Genomic DNA, 15,454 nt, shown 5'->3' on the forward strand with positions numbered 1-15,454 from the left:
CATCCTTTAACTTGTAACCCATCTGTGCTTTTTTACTTATAATGTATCTTAACATATCCTTGGGTCTTGCTTTTTAAATCTAGTCTAGCATCTTTGACTTTTAAGGGTTTAGACCATTTATATTTAATGGAATTATTGCTATACTTGGGCTTTTATCTTTTACTTGGCTATTTGTTTTCATTTTGTTCTTTTATTTGTTCCTCTAGTTTTTCTTTTATGTCTTTTTGGGGTTGGATATTTTTCAGTATTTCATTTTATACATCTGTTTTCTCTTGAGCTACATTTTCTCTTACCATCTTTCTAGGGGTTGCTTCATGGCAGTGTTTTCCAAACATTAATATGCATTAGATTTATGGTTATATAAAACAGAATGTTCTGAGTTAATAGGTTTGGAGAGGGGACTGTGAATTTACATTTCTCATAAGTTCTTAGGAGATTCTGATACAACTGTTTCCAGAAGCATAGTTTGAGAAATTGCTCTAGAGATCACAGAATATACTCTTCACTTTTCATGTTCTACCCTCAGTTAGTTCAGACCATTTCAGATTTAATGTAACAAACTCGCATCAGTAGAATTTCATTTACATATATAAAATATGCCCCATAATGAGAATTTGTTGTTTTTGTATGGAATAGTTATTTGACTTTTTAAGGAATTTAGAAAAGAAGATTTCTAAAAATCTTCCCATATAGTTACCATTTTAAATTCTCACTTTTCTTTTCAGTATCATTTTACTTAAGCATGAAGAACTTCTGTCATTTCTTGTAACGTAGTCTTCTAATAACAAATTATCTTAACTCTAATTTATCAAAAAATTGATAAATAAGAAAGATAAAATAAATAAAATAAGAAGGTAAAATAAAAACTTTACTTTCATTTTGAGAAATATTTTGAGTAGTTGTAGAATTCTGGGTTGTCAGTATATAAAGATATTTGCATTTATTCCTTCTGGCCTCATTGTTTTGATAAAAAATTGCTTATTACTATTACCTTTGTTTCTCTTTGTACAAGGTTATTCTCCTTCTACCTCAGGCTGTTTTTAAGATTTTCTCTTTATACTTGTATTTAAGAAATTTAGCTATTTTTTACCTCTCTAATTCATTTATATTTGTCTTTTGACAATTTTAAAAATTAAAGTAGTAATCCTGACCTATTCTCTCTTTTCTCCTCCTGGAATTCTAATGGCACATATATTAAATTGCTAATGTTGTCTCAAAGACCACTGATACCTCAGTCATTTATGTTTTATATTTTTCCTCTTTGGGTTTCAGTTTGGCTAATTTCCATTCACATTTATTTAACTTCATTGATCCATTCATGTTCAGTGTTCGGTATGTTAATTCTAACCAATGCATATTTTATTTTGATACTATGCTTTTCCATTTGTCGATGTATGTTTATATTATTTTCTACAGTTCATAAATCACTAACTCACTCATTTCTTTACCCCCTTTAGTCATCGTTTTTTATCTATTCTAACACTAATTTTAAAATCCTTATCTGATAATTTCAATCTAGGTTACATATGAATCTGTTTCTGTTAATGTTTTTTGATTAATTTTACTATTGACCTGGGTTCACATTTTTCTGTTTGTGTGTGTGTTTATGTGTGTGTGTGTGTATATTTTTTTTAATTTTCATTTATTTATTTATTTTTGGTACCAGCAGTTGAACCCAGAGACACTTAACTACAGAGCCCCATTCAAGCTTCCCCACTTTTTTTCATTTTTAGACAAGAGTCTCACTAAGTTACGTAGGCCTTGCGAAGTCCGGCTTTGAACTTGAACTTGTGATCCTCCTGCCTCAGCCTCCTGAGCCGCTAGGATCACAGGCTTGTGCCTCTGCACCCCACTGTTTTTGTATATTTCTGAGAATTATTGAAGTTTGGACATTCTAGAGACTCTGAATTATGTTATATTTCTCTGAGGGATATTGAGTTTTGATCTAGTAGTCAATTAAATCCTGAACTCAATTAAATCCCGAGCTTTATGTTTGGCTTTTCTTTTTTTTTTTTAATAAGTCTGTTTTGCCTTACTCATGGGATACAGCATTTCCTCCAAGGGCCCGAGCTTTATGTTTGGCTTTTCTTTTTTTTTTTTAATAAGTCTGTTTTGCCTTACTCATGGGATACAGCATTTCCTCCAAGGGCATGAACCTTCTAGAATTTCAGTGGAAAACCTCAAGTATTTATTGAATCTTCTTAATCTACTGGTATTTAAACTGCCCATCCGTGGGGCACAACCCCTGAAGTATCTGCTTATCTTTCTTAACCTAAAATTGTTATTTTCCCCCTGAACCCTTTGGAGTCTTGTGATCATTTCTGAAGTCTTGCAGCAGTTTCGGGGCAGTTAATGTGTACATTTTATTTCCCCCCTTTCTCTCTGTTGTGGCAGTCCCAAAGTCTGTTCTCTGCCTTCTTAGGCCAATTAGAGGAGGCCTTTTGCTTGGCTTCCTGCCACTGGACACTGACCGCAGGAAGAAGCTGTTCCAAGGAGGCACCCTGTCCAGAGCGATCATCTTTTCAGGATTCGGTTTGCCTCCGGCTTCTGTCTGCTCATGGTCCCTCCCGGAAGCCCTCAATCCTTTCACCCGCCTCCTTTGCTAGACAGTTTATGACGATCTGTGGGAGATTCCGCTCACACTGGACGTCACTTCAGTGTGAAATAAATCTTTCTGCCTGACCCCCGAGATTTCTGTTTAAGCCGGGATTATTCCCGAGTCTGCATACGCTGACAAACCTCCCCTCGCTTGCATGGAGCCCATCTCTGAGAACTGTGGTGTGCACGTTTCGTAATATCGCTGCCTTCCATCCTGCCTGCCTGCTACGTAACCTGAAGCTGAATATTTCTAAAACACGGCCCTGGAATCCCCAGTGACACCCCAGTGCCTGCTGACGGAAATCTCAGTTCCTTCACTTGTCACTCAAGGCCACCGCTGTCTAGTGCCCTGCATTCTGTTTGTCTGTCCCAGTTAGTATTTTAGTAGAAAACCATTGACGCCACAGAGCCTTAGATGGAACTTACTCTGGATCAGCGGTCGTAACACCAGGAGAGTGCAGGGTTTAAAGAGGACGTGATAGAAATTCGTCTAGATGCCATCTCACTTTTGTTACCTGTTGTTATTTTGATGTGCATTAAGGAGCAGGACACCACACTATATACTTTGTTTCAATACTACTTAAATAATTAATATTTATACAACTAAAAATATAAATGACAGAATTGTCTGAAGTTTATTTTGACAAATCTGCGATGGTTCCTTACCATCCTCCTATGCTGTATGAAGATGAAATATTTGGAAGGAGGTTGACCTTCGGTTGTTACAGTGACATGGAGTTTTAAGGGGTATTCATAGAAACAATGCTTACAGAACAAGCCCAGTTTCTAGAAGTCTCTGTTTTTGAATACCTGGAGAAGAACCTTCTAGAGTGTGCATTCTTCCAGTGTGTCTATTCCTCACACATTCTTGCACACCTACACTGTGAAGGACTTCTATTTATTGCCAGTTCACAGCATTAAGAAGGCCCTTTCCTTGCATCAGACCAACCCACTCTGCGGTGGTTTTGTGGCCTTCCACACACAAGAGGCTCCCCATAGATACTTGGTGAATTGAAATAAATTAAAATTACATGTAGCTGTTTCTTTGGCCTTCAAAGTTTATTCAGTTCATTGTGAGTTATGGATGAAGTCTGGGGCTTGGCATTCAGTCTTATCCTATGCAAAAAGCATGTGAAATGCTGGGTGCCGGTGGAAATTCCATGTGCTTGGCCCAGAGAACGTTCCTTTGGTTATTTTTCCCGAAGAGCACCCTCAGCCTCCTATTAGACTGCCAGTCAATTATGTTGCAATCTATTCTTTAAAAAACCCGCTGGCATTAAGGTAGAGCAATATTATCAGACTTTGAATTCTGCTTCTACCGTTTGGGGAAGTCACTATCAATTCCAGTGTGGGTTTCTTCTTGTGAAGGAGAGCCGGAATCACAGAGGCCCCATCTGTGTTATAGATTCGTTCTAGCCTAATAAGTAAGATAACACTCTAGTAAGACCAGATTTTTATTTTAAAAGTACGAGCCTCTGCTCTAAGATATCATGCATCATGAAATGTCATGTTAATCGGTGACCGTCTTCATATGGATATGGATTGCCTTTGTGAAATTATCTGCACCTACTTAGATTCATTAAGAATCGTCCGTTTTTAAAAAATACATTAGGTTATTTTAAGGGTGGGGTTTAGTTTCTTCACTTTGATAGATTTTCCATCCTATTACTGTTGTTTTATGGTCATTATTATTATGAAGATTCACACTAACATTATGTGCTCTAGATGAAATTCATCTTAATTACATTGAGCAATACACGTTATATTTTTAGTGGATATTTACTGGAACTAGAAATTCTCAACCCACGGTACCGGGATGAAAAGAAGGCTCTCCCTTGTTGGCTGTTACAGTAACCAGCAAGGTTCTGTCTCTGGTTTGCCCATTTTCGGTGACCTGTGACCCGGTCCTCTGACTTCTTGGCTGTGTCCTCTGCACTTCACTCACTGTCCAGTCTCGCCCCTTCTCAAGACTTGAGAATAGCCATAAGCTGACTGCCTCTCCAGCCCAGGCCTCTTCCTGACTCCAGACCTGTGTTCCTCGCAGGCAGCTGAGGCCTCCAGGTGCCTGCCCAGCAGGCATCCCAGACTGGTCCCGTCCCACCTGGGGTCTTCTCCCATCAACCACACCCCCCACCATATATTTTCCCCATTTAAATATATGGAATTTTCATTTTTCTAGTTGTTCAGCCCCAAAATCTCAGGACAGTTTTCTTCTGGTCCGTCAGCAAATCCCCAGGGCTCTGTCTTCAGAATGCATCTAGGACCTGACCACATCTCACCACAGTTACACTGACCCCCCTCCCCCATTTTCTTCTCTCCCCTGGGTCATTATGATCACTCCTATCTCTGGTTTCCCTGCTCTGTCCTTAATCCAGGGCAGTGGGTCTTCACCGAAGCAGCCACAGTGACCTTGTTCAGTGTAAACCGGGCGACTTATCTGCTCTAAGCCCTCTCATCTAGTGGCTTCCCCTTTCACGGGGAGTAACAGCCAGAGTCTCCCCGGCCCCATGATTTGGCTCATGTTGGCTCTGTGACCTCTCATCCCTGTCCTCTCCCCCCATTCTCTCTGCTCCTTTCCTCTGGTGTCCTGGCTCTTCCTAAAACACACCGAGTACCCCTCCCCCTTGCCCTGCCCCATTTGCTTTCTCCTCTCCTGGTATATTTCTCACCCCAGTTGTCCACACAGATAGATTGCGGGATCTTTAGACCTTCCTTTCACATAGCCATGCTGTGGAATCAACCCAAGTGCCCTTCAACGAGTGAATGGATAAAGAAAATGTGGTATTCCCGTGTGTATGTGGTGTGTGTGTGTGTGTGTGCGCGCGCGCGCCCGAGCTCAGGCACACACACACACAAAATGGAGTATCACTCAGCCATAAAGAACTATGAAATCATGGCAGTGGCTGATAAGTGGAGGGAACTGGAGACTATAATGATAAGTGAAATAAACCAGAGCCAGAAAGTCAAAGGTCAGATATTTTCTCTGATATGCAAAAGCTAGTCCAAAAAAAAGGAAGGAAAAAAGAGAAGAGGTGGGGGTGGGAAGGGAGGAATTCCACCAAAATGGAAGAAAGATCAGTGAAGCAGAGAAAGGGGATTGAGGGGGCAGGGAGCAGGGACAGGATGAGTGAAGAACAGTGGAGTGAATCTGACCTAACTCTCCTTTTCCTCTGTGCATACACGAGTACACCACAGTGAATCACACCATTGTGTATACCCACAAGGCAATAATTTTTAAAAAGCTATAAGTGAACAGCAGAAAGATCAGGAAAAGGAAAGGAACAGGGGGAGGGAGGGAGGGAGAGGGGACTGAATTAGAGAAAATTATATTCCATGCCTTTATAATTATATGGAAATGAATTCTAATGTTATGTATAATTACAACTATTTTTTTTTTTTGGTACCAGGGATTGAACCCAGGGGCACTTAACCACTGAGTCATATGCCCAGCCCTTTTTTCATGTTTTATAAGAAACAGGATCTCATTGAGTTGCTTAGGGCCTCGCTAAGTTGCTGAGGCTGACTTTGAACTTGAGATACGCCTGCCTCAGCCTCTCGAGCTGCTGGGATTACAGGAGTGCACCGCCACACCTGGCTACTGTCTGCCCTTTTGTCGACATTTTCTCTTATTAATTTGTCTATTATCTGTCTCCCCCAAGTTGATGGAAGTTAACCACAGCAGAGGCCTTTGTCTATCTTGTACATTGTTGAACCTCCAGGGCTTCCAGTAAAGTAAATATTTTGAAAAAATTAGTGAATCCTAGAGCTAGTTACAGTTTCACATTTTGCCAGTAGATGCCACTCTTCAAGCCTATGCCACACCTGTATCTGATTCATATTCAGTTTTCAGCTGGTTTACAGAATGAAAGAGTTAAATATTTCCATGGTGTCATTTAAAAGTCTTCCCAGTGAGATTGCGTGTGTCCCTGGTGGGCAAGCATCTTCGCTTAAAGAGCTGCGGTAGGGCCAAGGCTTTCGGATCAGTGTGGGTGTGATATCTGAGGGAAATGGAGCATTGCCTGACTCCATCAGTAAAATTCAGCCAACGGGGGAAGGTTGCTCTTGCACAAAGCCTGCCTGGAAGTACATGTAGTGTTATCAGGTGTGTGCCAAAATCTCAGTGGCATTAAGCCGACCATGTTATCCATAAATCATATTTGCCTTCTACTGTTTTGATGAAGAGATTTCAAGGTAGGAAAGGGGAAATTTCACATTCTGATGTCACTCGTCAGTATTTTCTACTAGTCATCGTTTTTATTCTAACCATTGTTTTCTCTTATTAAATCAGGGCAACACAACTATCTATGTGCTGGAAGGAATGACTGCATCATTGATAAGATTCGACGAAAGAACTGTCCTGCCTGCAGGCTTCAGAAATGTCTTCAAGCTGGGATGAACCTAGGAGGTAAGTCTTGTGGTTTTAGTTTTATAAAAGTTGTTAACATGTAATAAAACACTACTAGGATCTGTCTACTCCCAAAGTTGAAGATGGAGCTAACATGGAGCGAAGGTTTTCTAAAAATCTAATTAAAGTTCTATTTTCATGCCAAAACATTTTAGGATAGAATGAAAAGGAGACACATTGTGAAGTGTAATCCTACCAAATTTTTCGAGCCTGAAATTGTTTCAAGAAGTAGGTGTTTAGCAAACACAAAAAACATAAAAAGGAATAACAACCAATGGTTTTTATTGCCATGTCTATTTAGAAATAAGACCTATACATGATAACCTTAAATGAATAGTAACACATTTCTAACTCCAAGGGTAACCTATAAGAAGGAAAAACTTTAAAATGTTATAGAAGCTCACCAAATCAGGGGGAGAGGGTAAAAGACTAACACCAAAAGCAAAAGAGTACAATGTTCATAGATAGGAAGAATCAACATTGTAAAGATATGTTTGCCCTAAACTAATTTAATAATCAATTTTTTAAGCAAAACACCAATTGCAGATTTTAAATTCCTAAAGAACAACCAGGAAAATTCTGGAAAAGATAAACAATGCAGGGAACTAGCCTTACCAGACAGGAAAATATATTACACAGCTATAGTAATTAAAATGGTCTTTGATATAAGTTTTAAGATTAACAGAAGGAAATAGATCCAGGTAATATGGGAATTTTGTATGTGAGAAAGCCAGCATTTCAAATCAGTGAGGCAAGAATAGATTAATCAAAGTATTGTGACAACTATATAGTCATCTGAAATGAGAATGTTTAATCCAAACTCTTATTGTACACAAAAATAAATTCTTGCACTTTAAGAGGAACTTTGAAAAAACAACCATAGAAGTATTTAAAAAATGTATTTTTTTTTTAGTCTTTTTTTTTTTTTATTGGTTGTTCAAAACATTACAGAGCTCAAGACATATCATCTTTCATACATTCGACTCAATTGGGTTTTGAACTCCCCAAATACATAATACAGACTCACTTCTGTTACATACTCACATTTTTACATAATGGCATATTAGTGACTGTTGTATTCTGCTACCTTTCCTATCCCCTACTATCCCCCCTCCCCTCCCCTCCCCTCCCAACATCCCTCTCTAGCTCCTCTGCTGTTGTTCAATTCTCTCCCCTTTTTTTCCCCCCACCCCCTTGCCCCTCATAACCTCTTATTAAAAAAATGTATTTTTTAATGCTAAATATAAAAAACCTTGGCAAGTATAAAATAAAACCAGAAGATATAAGAGCAAAAACCTGAAAAACAGTACTATTTACAAATCTAATATTGCTGCAGTGATAAACAATAAGAAACTGGAGAAAAATACTTACAACTTATAGGCAAAGATTTAATGTCTCCTGGGGCTGGGGTTGTGGCTCAGTAGTAGAGTGCTTAAAGCACTGGGTTTGATCTCAGCATCACATAAAAATAAATAAAATAAAGATATTTATCCATCTACAACTAAAAATTATTTTTTAAAAAAAGAGTTAATATAGAATTCCTATGGTTCCATAAAAACCCAACTCATTAGAAAAATGGGTAAATGTTATGAACAGAACATTCACAGATGAAAGATGTACATCTGGTCCTTGAAACACATGAAAAGATCCTAAATCTAATCATACTAAGAGAAATTTAAAATGTCATGAGATTTTTTTTGTTTTTACCAACTGGCAAAGGTAAAACACTTTTATGACATTATTTTATTAGAATATAGAAATAAAGTCAAGCCCAGTGGTGATCTCATGCATTTTAGGTAGGAGTATAAAATGGTATAATCCCAATGGAGAACAATTTAGCTATTTCAATAAAATGTTAAAAGGCACATACCCTTTGACTCAACAGTTCCACTTTTGGGAATTCATCCAAGTATATTCTTGCAATGTAAGAAACATTATGTGTGTAAACTATTACATTGTAGCATTGTTGATGATAAGAAATACATTAAATATTCATCTATGCAGGACTGATTAAGTAAATTTCATAATACTCCTAACATTAATAAAAATAAAGGGAAATCTAAATATACTTACATGGACTAAGCCAAACTATTGTTTAGCAGTTAAAAAATCAGGTTGCAAAATAGTCATTTCATATGCTACAAGCCACACATCTATTTTAGAAAAAAACATTGTATAGAACATTTCTAGAATCCCATGCAAGAAACTAGTAATGGTACTTGTCTGGTAACTAATAATTTCCACTTGTCTCCATGGAAAGGACTTGGGTAGCTGGAAGGCAAAGATGGGAAGGAGAACTGATTATCACTGTATATCCTTCTGTGTCTCCAAATGTTGTGTTGGATTCCTGTGTTGCATACACATATTAACTTGGAAAGAAATAAAGTAACTCAAGAAATGAATAAAGTAAGACTTTATTCTTCTTTTCTTTGAGAAGTGAATCAGCTGGGTGGATGGCTATGGGTAGAGACTGAATGTGACTGCCCATGGAACAGGGCAGCTCTGTGAGGTCAAGAGGAAGTGACCTTGGCCAGGGAAGGCAGCTGGTGTGAGAGCGTGTCTCCAGTGTCTTTCCATCTCAGAGAAAGACCCACAATGGTTAAGAGGGCATGTTCTGGAACCAGACTGTGTTAGATGTGGACCCTCGTTCTGCCATTCACTTACCTGTAACCTCAGGCAGGTTACGCCTTGCCAGTGCCTTGGTTCCCTGATCATCAACCTGCATGGATCAGCACACCTACCTCTTGGTCTGTGGAAAGGAGTAAATGAACAAATGTACCATGAAAAGAAAGTGATCATTCAGTGCACATTACCTGGCGATGGTTTTATAGTCATCTTCCCGTTGCTGTTGCAAATACCTGAGATAATCAACTGATAAAGAGGAAAGGTTTATCTACTAAATGTCAGGCTCACCGTTTTAAACATTTCAGTTCAGGATTAGTTGACTGTTGGTTTGGGGCCTGTGGCAAGGCAGTGCTTTATGGTGGTTTCATATGGAGAAACTCTTCATCTCGAGGTCAAGACACCAGAGAGGCACAGGAAGGGGTTGGGGTCCCAATATCCCCTCAAGAGCACAGCTTCTGTGACGGAAACCTTCCATTAGGCCCTTCTCTTAAAGGTTCCACCAATTCCCAGTAGTGCCAAGGGCTGGGACCAAGCCTTTAGTCCATGGACCTTTGGGGACACGTACCCAAACTGCAGCAGGTGTGGTGGCAGTGAAGGTGCTGGTGCTATATTTTGAATGCTGCTTGTTTGGGCTGAGGCAAGTGTTTTTTGCAGCTTCCATCTGCTCTTGCACACTGTCTCATTTTACCCCAGTGGCCCCCGTTTTGGTGAAGGTAAGCCTCTGATGCATGGAGAAGTTAAGTGACTTGCCAGAGACGTCACAGGCAGGAAGATCATGAAACTTGTTCCTGAATCTGGCAGGCTCTTGGTCTGGTGTTTCGGGTGTACCACAGAGTTCTCTAGTTCTGCTGCCAGAATCCTCACAGGTGTGATGCAGAAGATCACCTTCCATAGCATGGGTGTGAGGATCAAGAAAGATCAGCAACACCTGAAAATCTGGATGGCACAAGGGTACTGCCGTTGGTTGTAACGTGGACCCAATCTATTTCATGAAATCCAGCCCCTGATTTTTTTTTTTTTTTGGTGGGGGGTCTGGCAGGGGGGAAAGATGTAGAGACTGAATCCAGGGGCACTCAACCACTGAGTCACATCCCCAGCCCAATTTTTTAATTAATTAATTAATTTTGTGACAGGGTCTTGCTAAGTTGCTCAGGGCTTTGCTAAAGTTGCTGAGGCTGGCTTTGAACTTGAGATCTTCCTGCCTCAGGCTCCTGAGTTGTTGAGATTATAGGTGTGCACCACAGTGCTTGGCCTGATTTTTTTTTTTTAAGTACCTACTAGGAAGATAGGTTTTAAAGAATCTGTATACTTTTTATTACCGTCAATAATCTGTATACTTTTTATTACCGTCAATATTAATCTATGCATAGTATTTTATACTTTGTAACATTTAGCTACCTACTGTAAATAGTAAGAAAAGAACTCTATTTATAACTCTTCCCTCATGGGGTTGTTTAATTGAGTCATTAACCTTTAGAACAGGGTTTCTCAGCCTCTTCAACTCCCCTCTGCATGGTGGCCAATCTGTCCCATTAGTGTCCCTGATGTCTGTCTACTTGATGCCAGTGGCAGTCCATTCTCTGCTAGTAGTGACAACTAAAAACATCTTTAAAATTGCCAAATGTCCTGAGGAGGCATTGCAACCCATTGGTTAAGCCGTAATGAATGACAAGTGTTAGATATTATTTTTCTGCTGGGGTATAAATTCCGTCAGTGGAAAAATCTTGTGTCTTTTTTTCATTGCTGTCCCCAGTGACTGGAACAGTGCCTGACCCATTGGCATCCGAGAGCTATTTGTTGCACCAGTGAACAAATGGCTGCTATTTTTTAGGGCTTGCTATGTTCTAAGCACTTAAAGGGTGAAGGGAACTTTCAATCCCCTGATCATTTGAGTCTATAAAACAAAATGACCTAATAGTAGAAAAGACATAATAGTAGAAAAGAGCAGAGAAGTTCATCAACAGGCAGATGCACGGGAGTCCCACAAAGGATGAAGCTCTGCGATGTTCACAGGGAAAGGGAAGAGGGAGGTGGAGGTAATTCCATAGGAAGTGGAATGATTCTAGGGGAGATGAAAGGTCTGAAGGACAGACGGTGGCCGAGGGCGAAGTTTAGCTGGCTTCTGGGTGGGTTGTGACTGTCAGTCTCCTCTGTGATGTGAGTTGACGCTTCCTTGGTTGATGAAGTGCCACAGAGAAGTAGAAGGCATGTGCTCCCCTTTGGTGGATCTGGTCTTCCGGTAGATGGGGGAATTTCCAGAAAAGCCCCTTCCTGCACTTTGGGGGAGAAGGAGGAATGAGGAACAGGCAGGTAAGAGAGGGTCACAGACACCTGGCTTGTCCGGTCAAAGTACTCAGCATGTTAAACTGCTGCACTTTGGGGTATATTTTCTGAGCCCCAACAGCACTTTGTTAAGCCTTTTATAGGTGTCCTCTCATTTAAGCCTCATGCCATCACTGTTAATATGTCCATTTTATAAGTGAGATAATGGAGGTGCAGAGAGGCTAAAGATCTGGCCCTGAGACCACACAGCCAGTGGGTAGGCAGTTCCACTCGGATCTCTGTTCCTGGCACCACCATCTGGGGATGGAGCTGGGGCACGCAGGTGCTTTCCTTGTGTCTACAGTTACCTGTGGGTGAGGTTTGGCACAGTCCGTGATAGGAAACTCATGTAATTTGTTGTTGGCTCCTATATACACAGGGTGGGTTTTGTGGTTTTCGGCAAAAGATTTTACTAGAGAGAGTTCACTTTGAATCTTGAGGTCGTTGAAAGCAGTGAGTCAGTATTGGGCAGAGTGGAAACTGATATTTGCAAAAGTTATATTTTCCTTAGGTTCAAGTTATAGCTTAAGCACTTGTGGTTCAGGGATTCAATAATTAACTTTAATTGTGCAGTTGTGGCAACATGCTGTAATTTCTTTTTCTTTTATGATTTCTTTGAAAGGCTTGAAAGAGATTTTAAGTTTAAGTTTTCAATTTCAGGAAAAGAAACACAAGTAATTTTATTATATATTTTTTTAAAAAAAGATAATGCGATGCTTAACCTTTAATGTAAAGTGATTTCCAAAGTTAAAAAATGTGAATTAGATTTAAAACCTTTTTAGATGTGTTCTGATCTCACCCAGTTTCCCAGCAAAGCAGAGCTTGTCCAGTCTTTTTAACCAACATCTTCTTCACTCTTGGGAGATAAGACTGATGGTAACCTGGCATACCACTACCTGGAAGATCCTTTTCTAGTGAGGGGTCATGACCCTGGGAACGAAATCCAAAACACTTTAGAGTCATTTTATTTTTCCTGTCCCTTCTGTTGATTTGCAGGCAGTTCTAACCATGTCCCCAAATTCTCCTCCGCCTCAGAAAATGGAAGGGAGGAAGAAACAAAGGCAGGCGGGCAAATGTGGAGAGTTGTATTTCTCAAAAATTAAGGCTGTGAAATGTGCCTCTCCCCCTTCCCTCCAGACCCACTCCCTCCCACCTGCCTGCAAGTACTTTTCTTTTTCTTTAAAATCCTGCTGGGCTTCAGGCTTCATGCAAAGGGAAGTACAGCAGAAGATGTGGGAATGTCAACAGAGAAATTGAAAGGAAAATAACAGCTCTTTTGGCCCCAAGCTGAGCCTGCCATTCTAGCTCTTAGCCCCTGTGAGTAGATTTGAGAGAGTCACGATGCTATCTACAGGAAAATGTGCTGCTTTCTATAGCCTGCCCCAAAGGAATGAATCACTTCACTTTTACAGGGCAGGATTCTGAAAAGAGTGATGTGTACATGTCTTTTAGTTTCCCCTAAGATGGATGGAGCCCAGTACCAAAGCTCACTGGCCCTTGGACCAAGAATGAGCCCTTCATGGTGTTTGTAGCTTTGATTGCACTCTGGCCACAGAGCAGGAGGGGACCTGAGAGGCCTTTCTCTTCCATCCTTCCGATTTCATAGATGAGGAACTTGGAATCCATGATGATATCACTGGAGACCTGAAAAACGCAACAGAAGGGTCCCTACTCTGTCTTCATTCCTCTTTTCTTAACTACTCCTCAGGTTAGTGTATCTTCCAGTAAATATGCGGAGAAGCCTACTCGCACATCCCTTTAATGAAGACTCTAAAATATTAAGATCTTGTTTCCTGTAGCTTTAAAACTGTAGACTTGAGGGGAAAACCAACCTTGGAGAGCTAAACATAAAATCTTTTTTGAATAAATAAATCTTAAAAATAGACTTCAGAGCCGCAGTGTATCTCTAAAACCAGCTCCTAATTCTGGTTCCAGATTACTTCCAACACATAATCGGCAGCTTTCCTTAGTCTCAGAAATCACTTTTGCTCAATTTGGCAGGACCTGTTCCAGGTGGCCATATCCAGTCTACCTTTCCCTGTGATGGGAGTGATACATGTCATGTGAGGAGAGGGATCTCGGACACAGGAAGCATTAGAACCGCTGGCATCATGCTTGCCTTTGGAGGGATGGAAAGAAAGCACCTAGATGAAAAAGGAGGGGAAACATGATGCTAAGGCCGGGAAAGTTCAGAGAAGGATACCATGTGTATGCATCACTGAAAGGGTGGAACCGAAGCCAGGGAAAATATTTAAATTAAAATCTATCTGCATAATGCAGTATTAATCGGCCAATAAAATTGGGGCTGTGAAATTTATAACCACACGGAACACTTTCCCAAAAAATAATCATGAGAAATTATTATGCAGAATTATCTGCGTTACTTATTCTATGCTTACAACTATTTGTGAAAAGGATTTGCATAAGTCAAGAGACTGGGAGGAAATGGAATACCAAAAGGGTCCGTTAGTGTGGTAGGATTACGAATGTGCTTTTCTCCTTTCTTTCCTAGTCTATTAGTAATGTCAACATGTTTTATAATAGAACTTAAATGGAGTTCACAGTTTTGAACCAAGAAGAAAGGAATCAGAAGACCAACTCGTGGTACTTCTGAACACAAGAGGGAAAGAATTAGACATGCAGATTCCCAAGGGATTTCCTCCTGAACGGGAAGGAGGGTGGGAAGAAGAGACTGGTGAATCGACTATTGTGAAATCCTTTAAAAACTAAAATGGAGAAGTGAGCTGGTAAACAAAAGACCCAAAGACAAAAGAACGGCAGAATTATGACTGACCACTAAACCCAGAGAGAGAGAGAGAGAGAGCAGGAGGGAGAGGAGAGAGCTTTTCATTTGAGAAAAAATTGGCTTTCCCTGGCAGCATCTTGCTGTAACTGGTTGACTTGGTCACCTACAAAAGTCACACAGTGTCAGTCTGATGAGAGAAATCTCAGGATCCATGCCAGTGAGAGAGTAGCTTTAATATTTGAAATTCAATAAGGAAAACACAGTTTCTATCTTTAAGGGTCTCCTGAGGCAGGATATGCAGTTGTTGCAGAAGTTTAGAAAGCCCAAGGATGCTGAGTTTTGTAAAGAGATGCCATTCCTCAGATATATTTTTTTTTTATTTCTTTTCATTCCTCTCGCTTTTAGACGATAAAAATTTCAATGGGACTTCTGAACAGTAAACTCAAGGAGGAAATAACACATTTTTATAAATCATTGTGGAAAGTAAGTCTTGGTAATCCTTAGGTATAAGTGAAGCCATAGAAGCTGTCGTAGTAATATAACTGATGAATTAACTGATATTTTTACCCTGCAGAAGTTGCTAGAGGAAAGTTTGGGATCGTCCTCAAAATGTAAAAGATTTTCTATATCTCTTCAATTTTAAGACTTTTTTTTTTCTTTCAAATTTTAACTTCCGTGATGATAATTTGCAAACGCTGTAGATAGTTTTATTTATTTTCTTCAGAGCTTTATTACTTTGTGGTCATCATCATCATCAT

General features: G+C 39.9%; 1 protein-coding gene across 11 annotated transcripts in view; it reads left to right on the forward strand.

Annotated features, from left to right (window-relative positions):
- The window catches only part of Nr3c2 (nuclear receptor subfamily 3 group C member 2), a 335,377-nt gene that overhangs the window by 228,003 nt on the left and 91,920 nt on the right, over positions 1-15,454 (forward strand). For all 11 annotated transcript variants that reach the window (XM_078022048.1, XM_078022053.1, XM_078022050.1 and 8 more), the window contains one exon: positions 6,887-7,003. In XM_078022048.1, coding sequence (XP_077878174.1) covers positions 6,887-7,003 — 117 coding nt within the window. The remainder of the gene's footprint in view (positions 1-6,886; positions 7,004-15,454) is intronic.

Source organism: Ictidomys tridecemlineatus, chromosome 9, assembly GCF_052094955.1.
Source record: "Ictidomys tridecemlineatus isolate mIctTri1 chromosome 9, mIctTri1.hap1, whole genome shotgun sequence".
Classification (NCBI taxonomy): Eukaryota; Metazoa; Chordata; class Mammalia; order Rodentia; family Sciuridae; genus Ictidomys; species Ictidomys tridecemlineatus.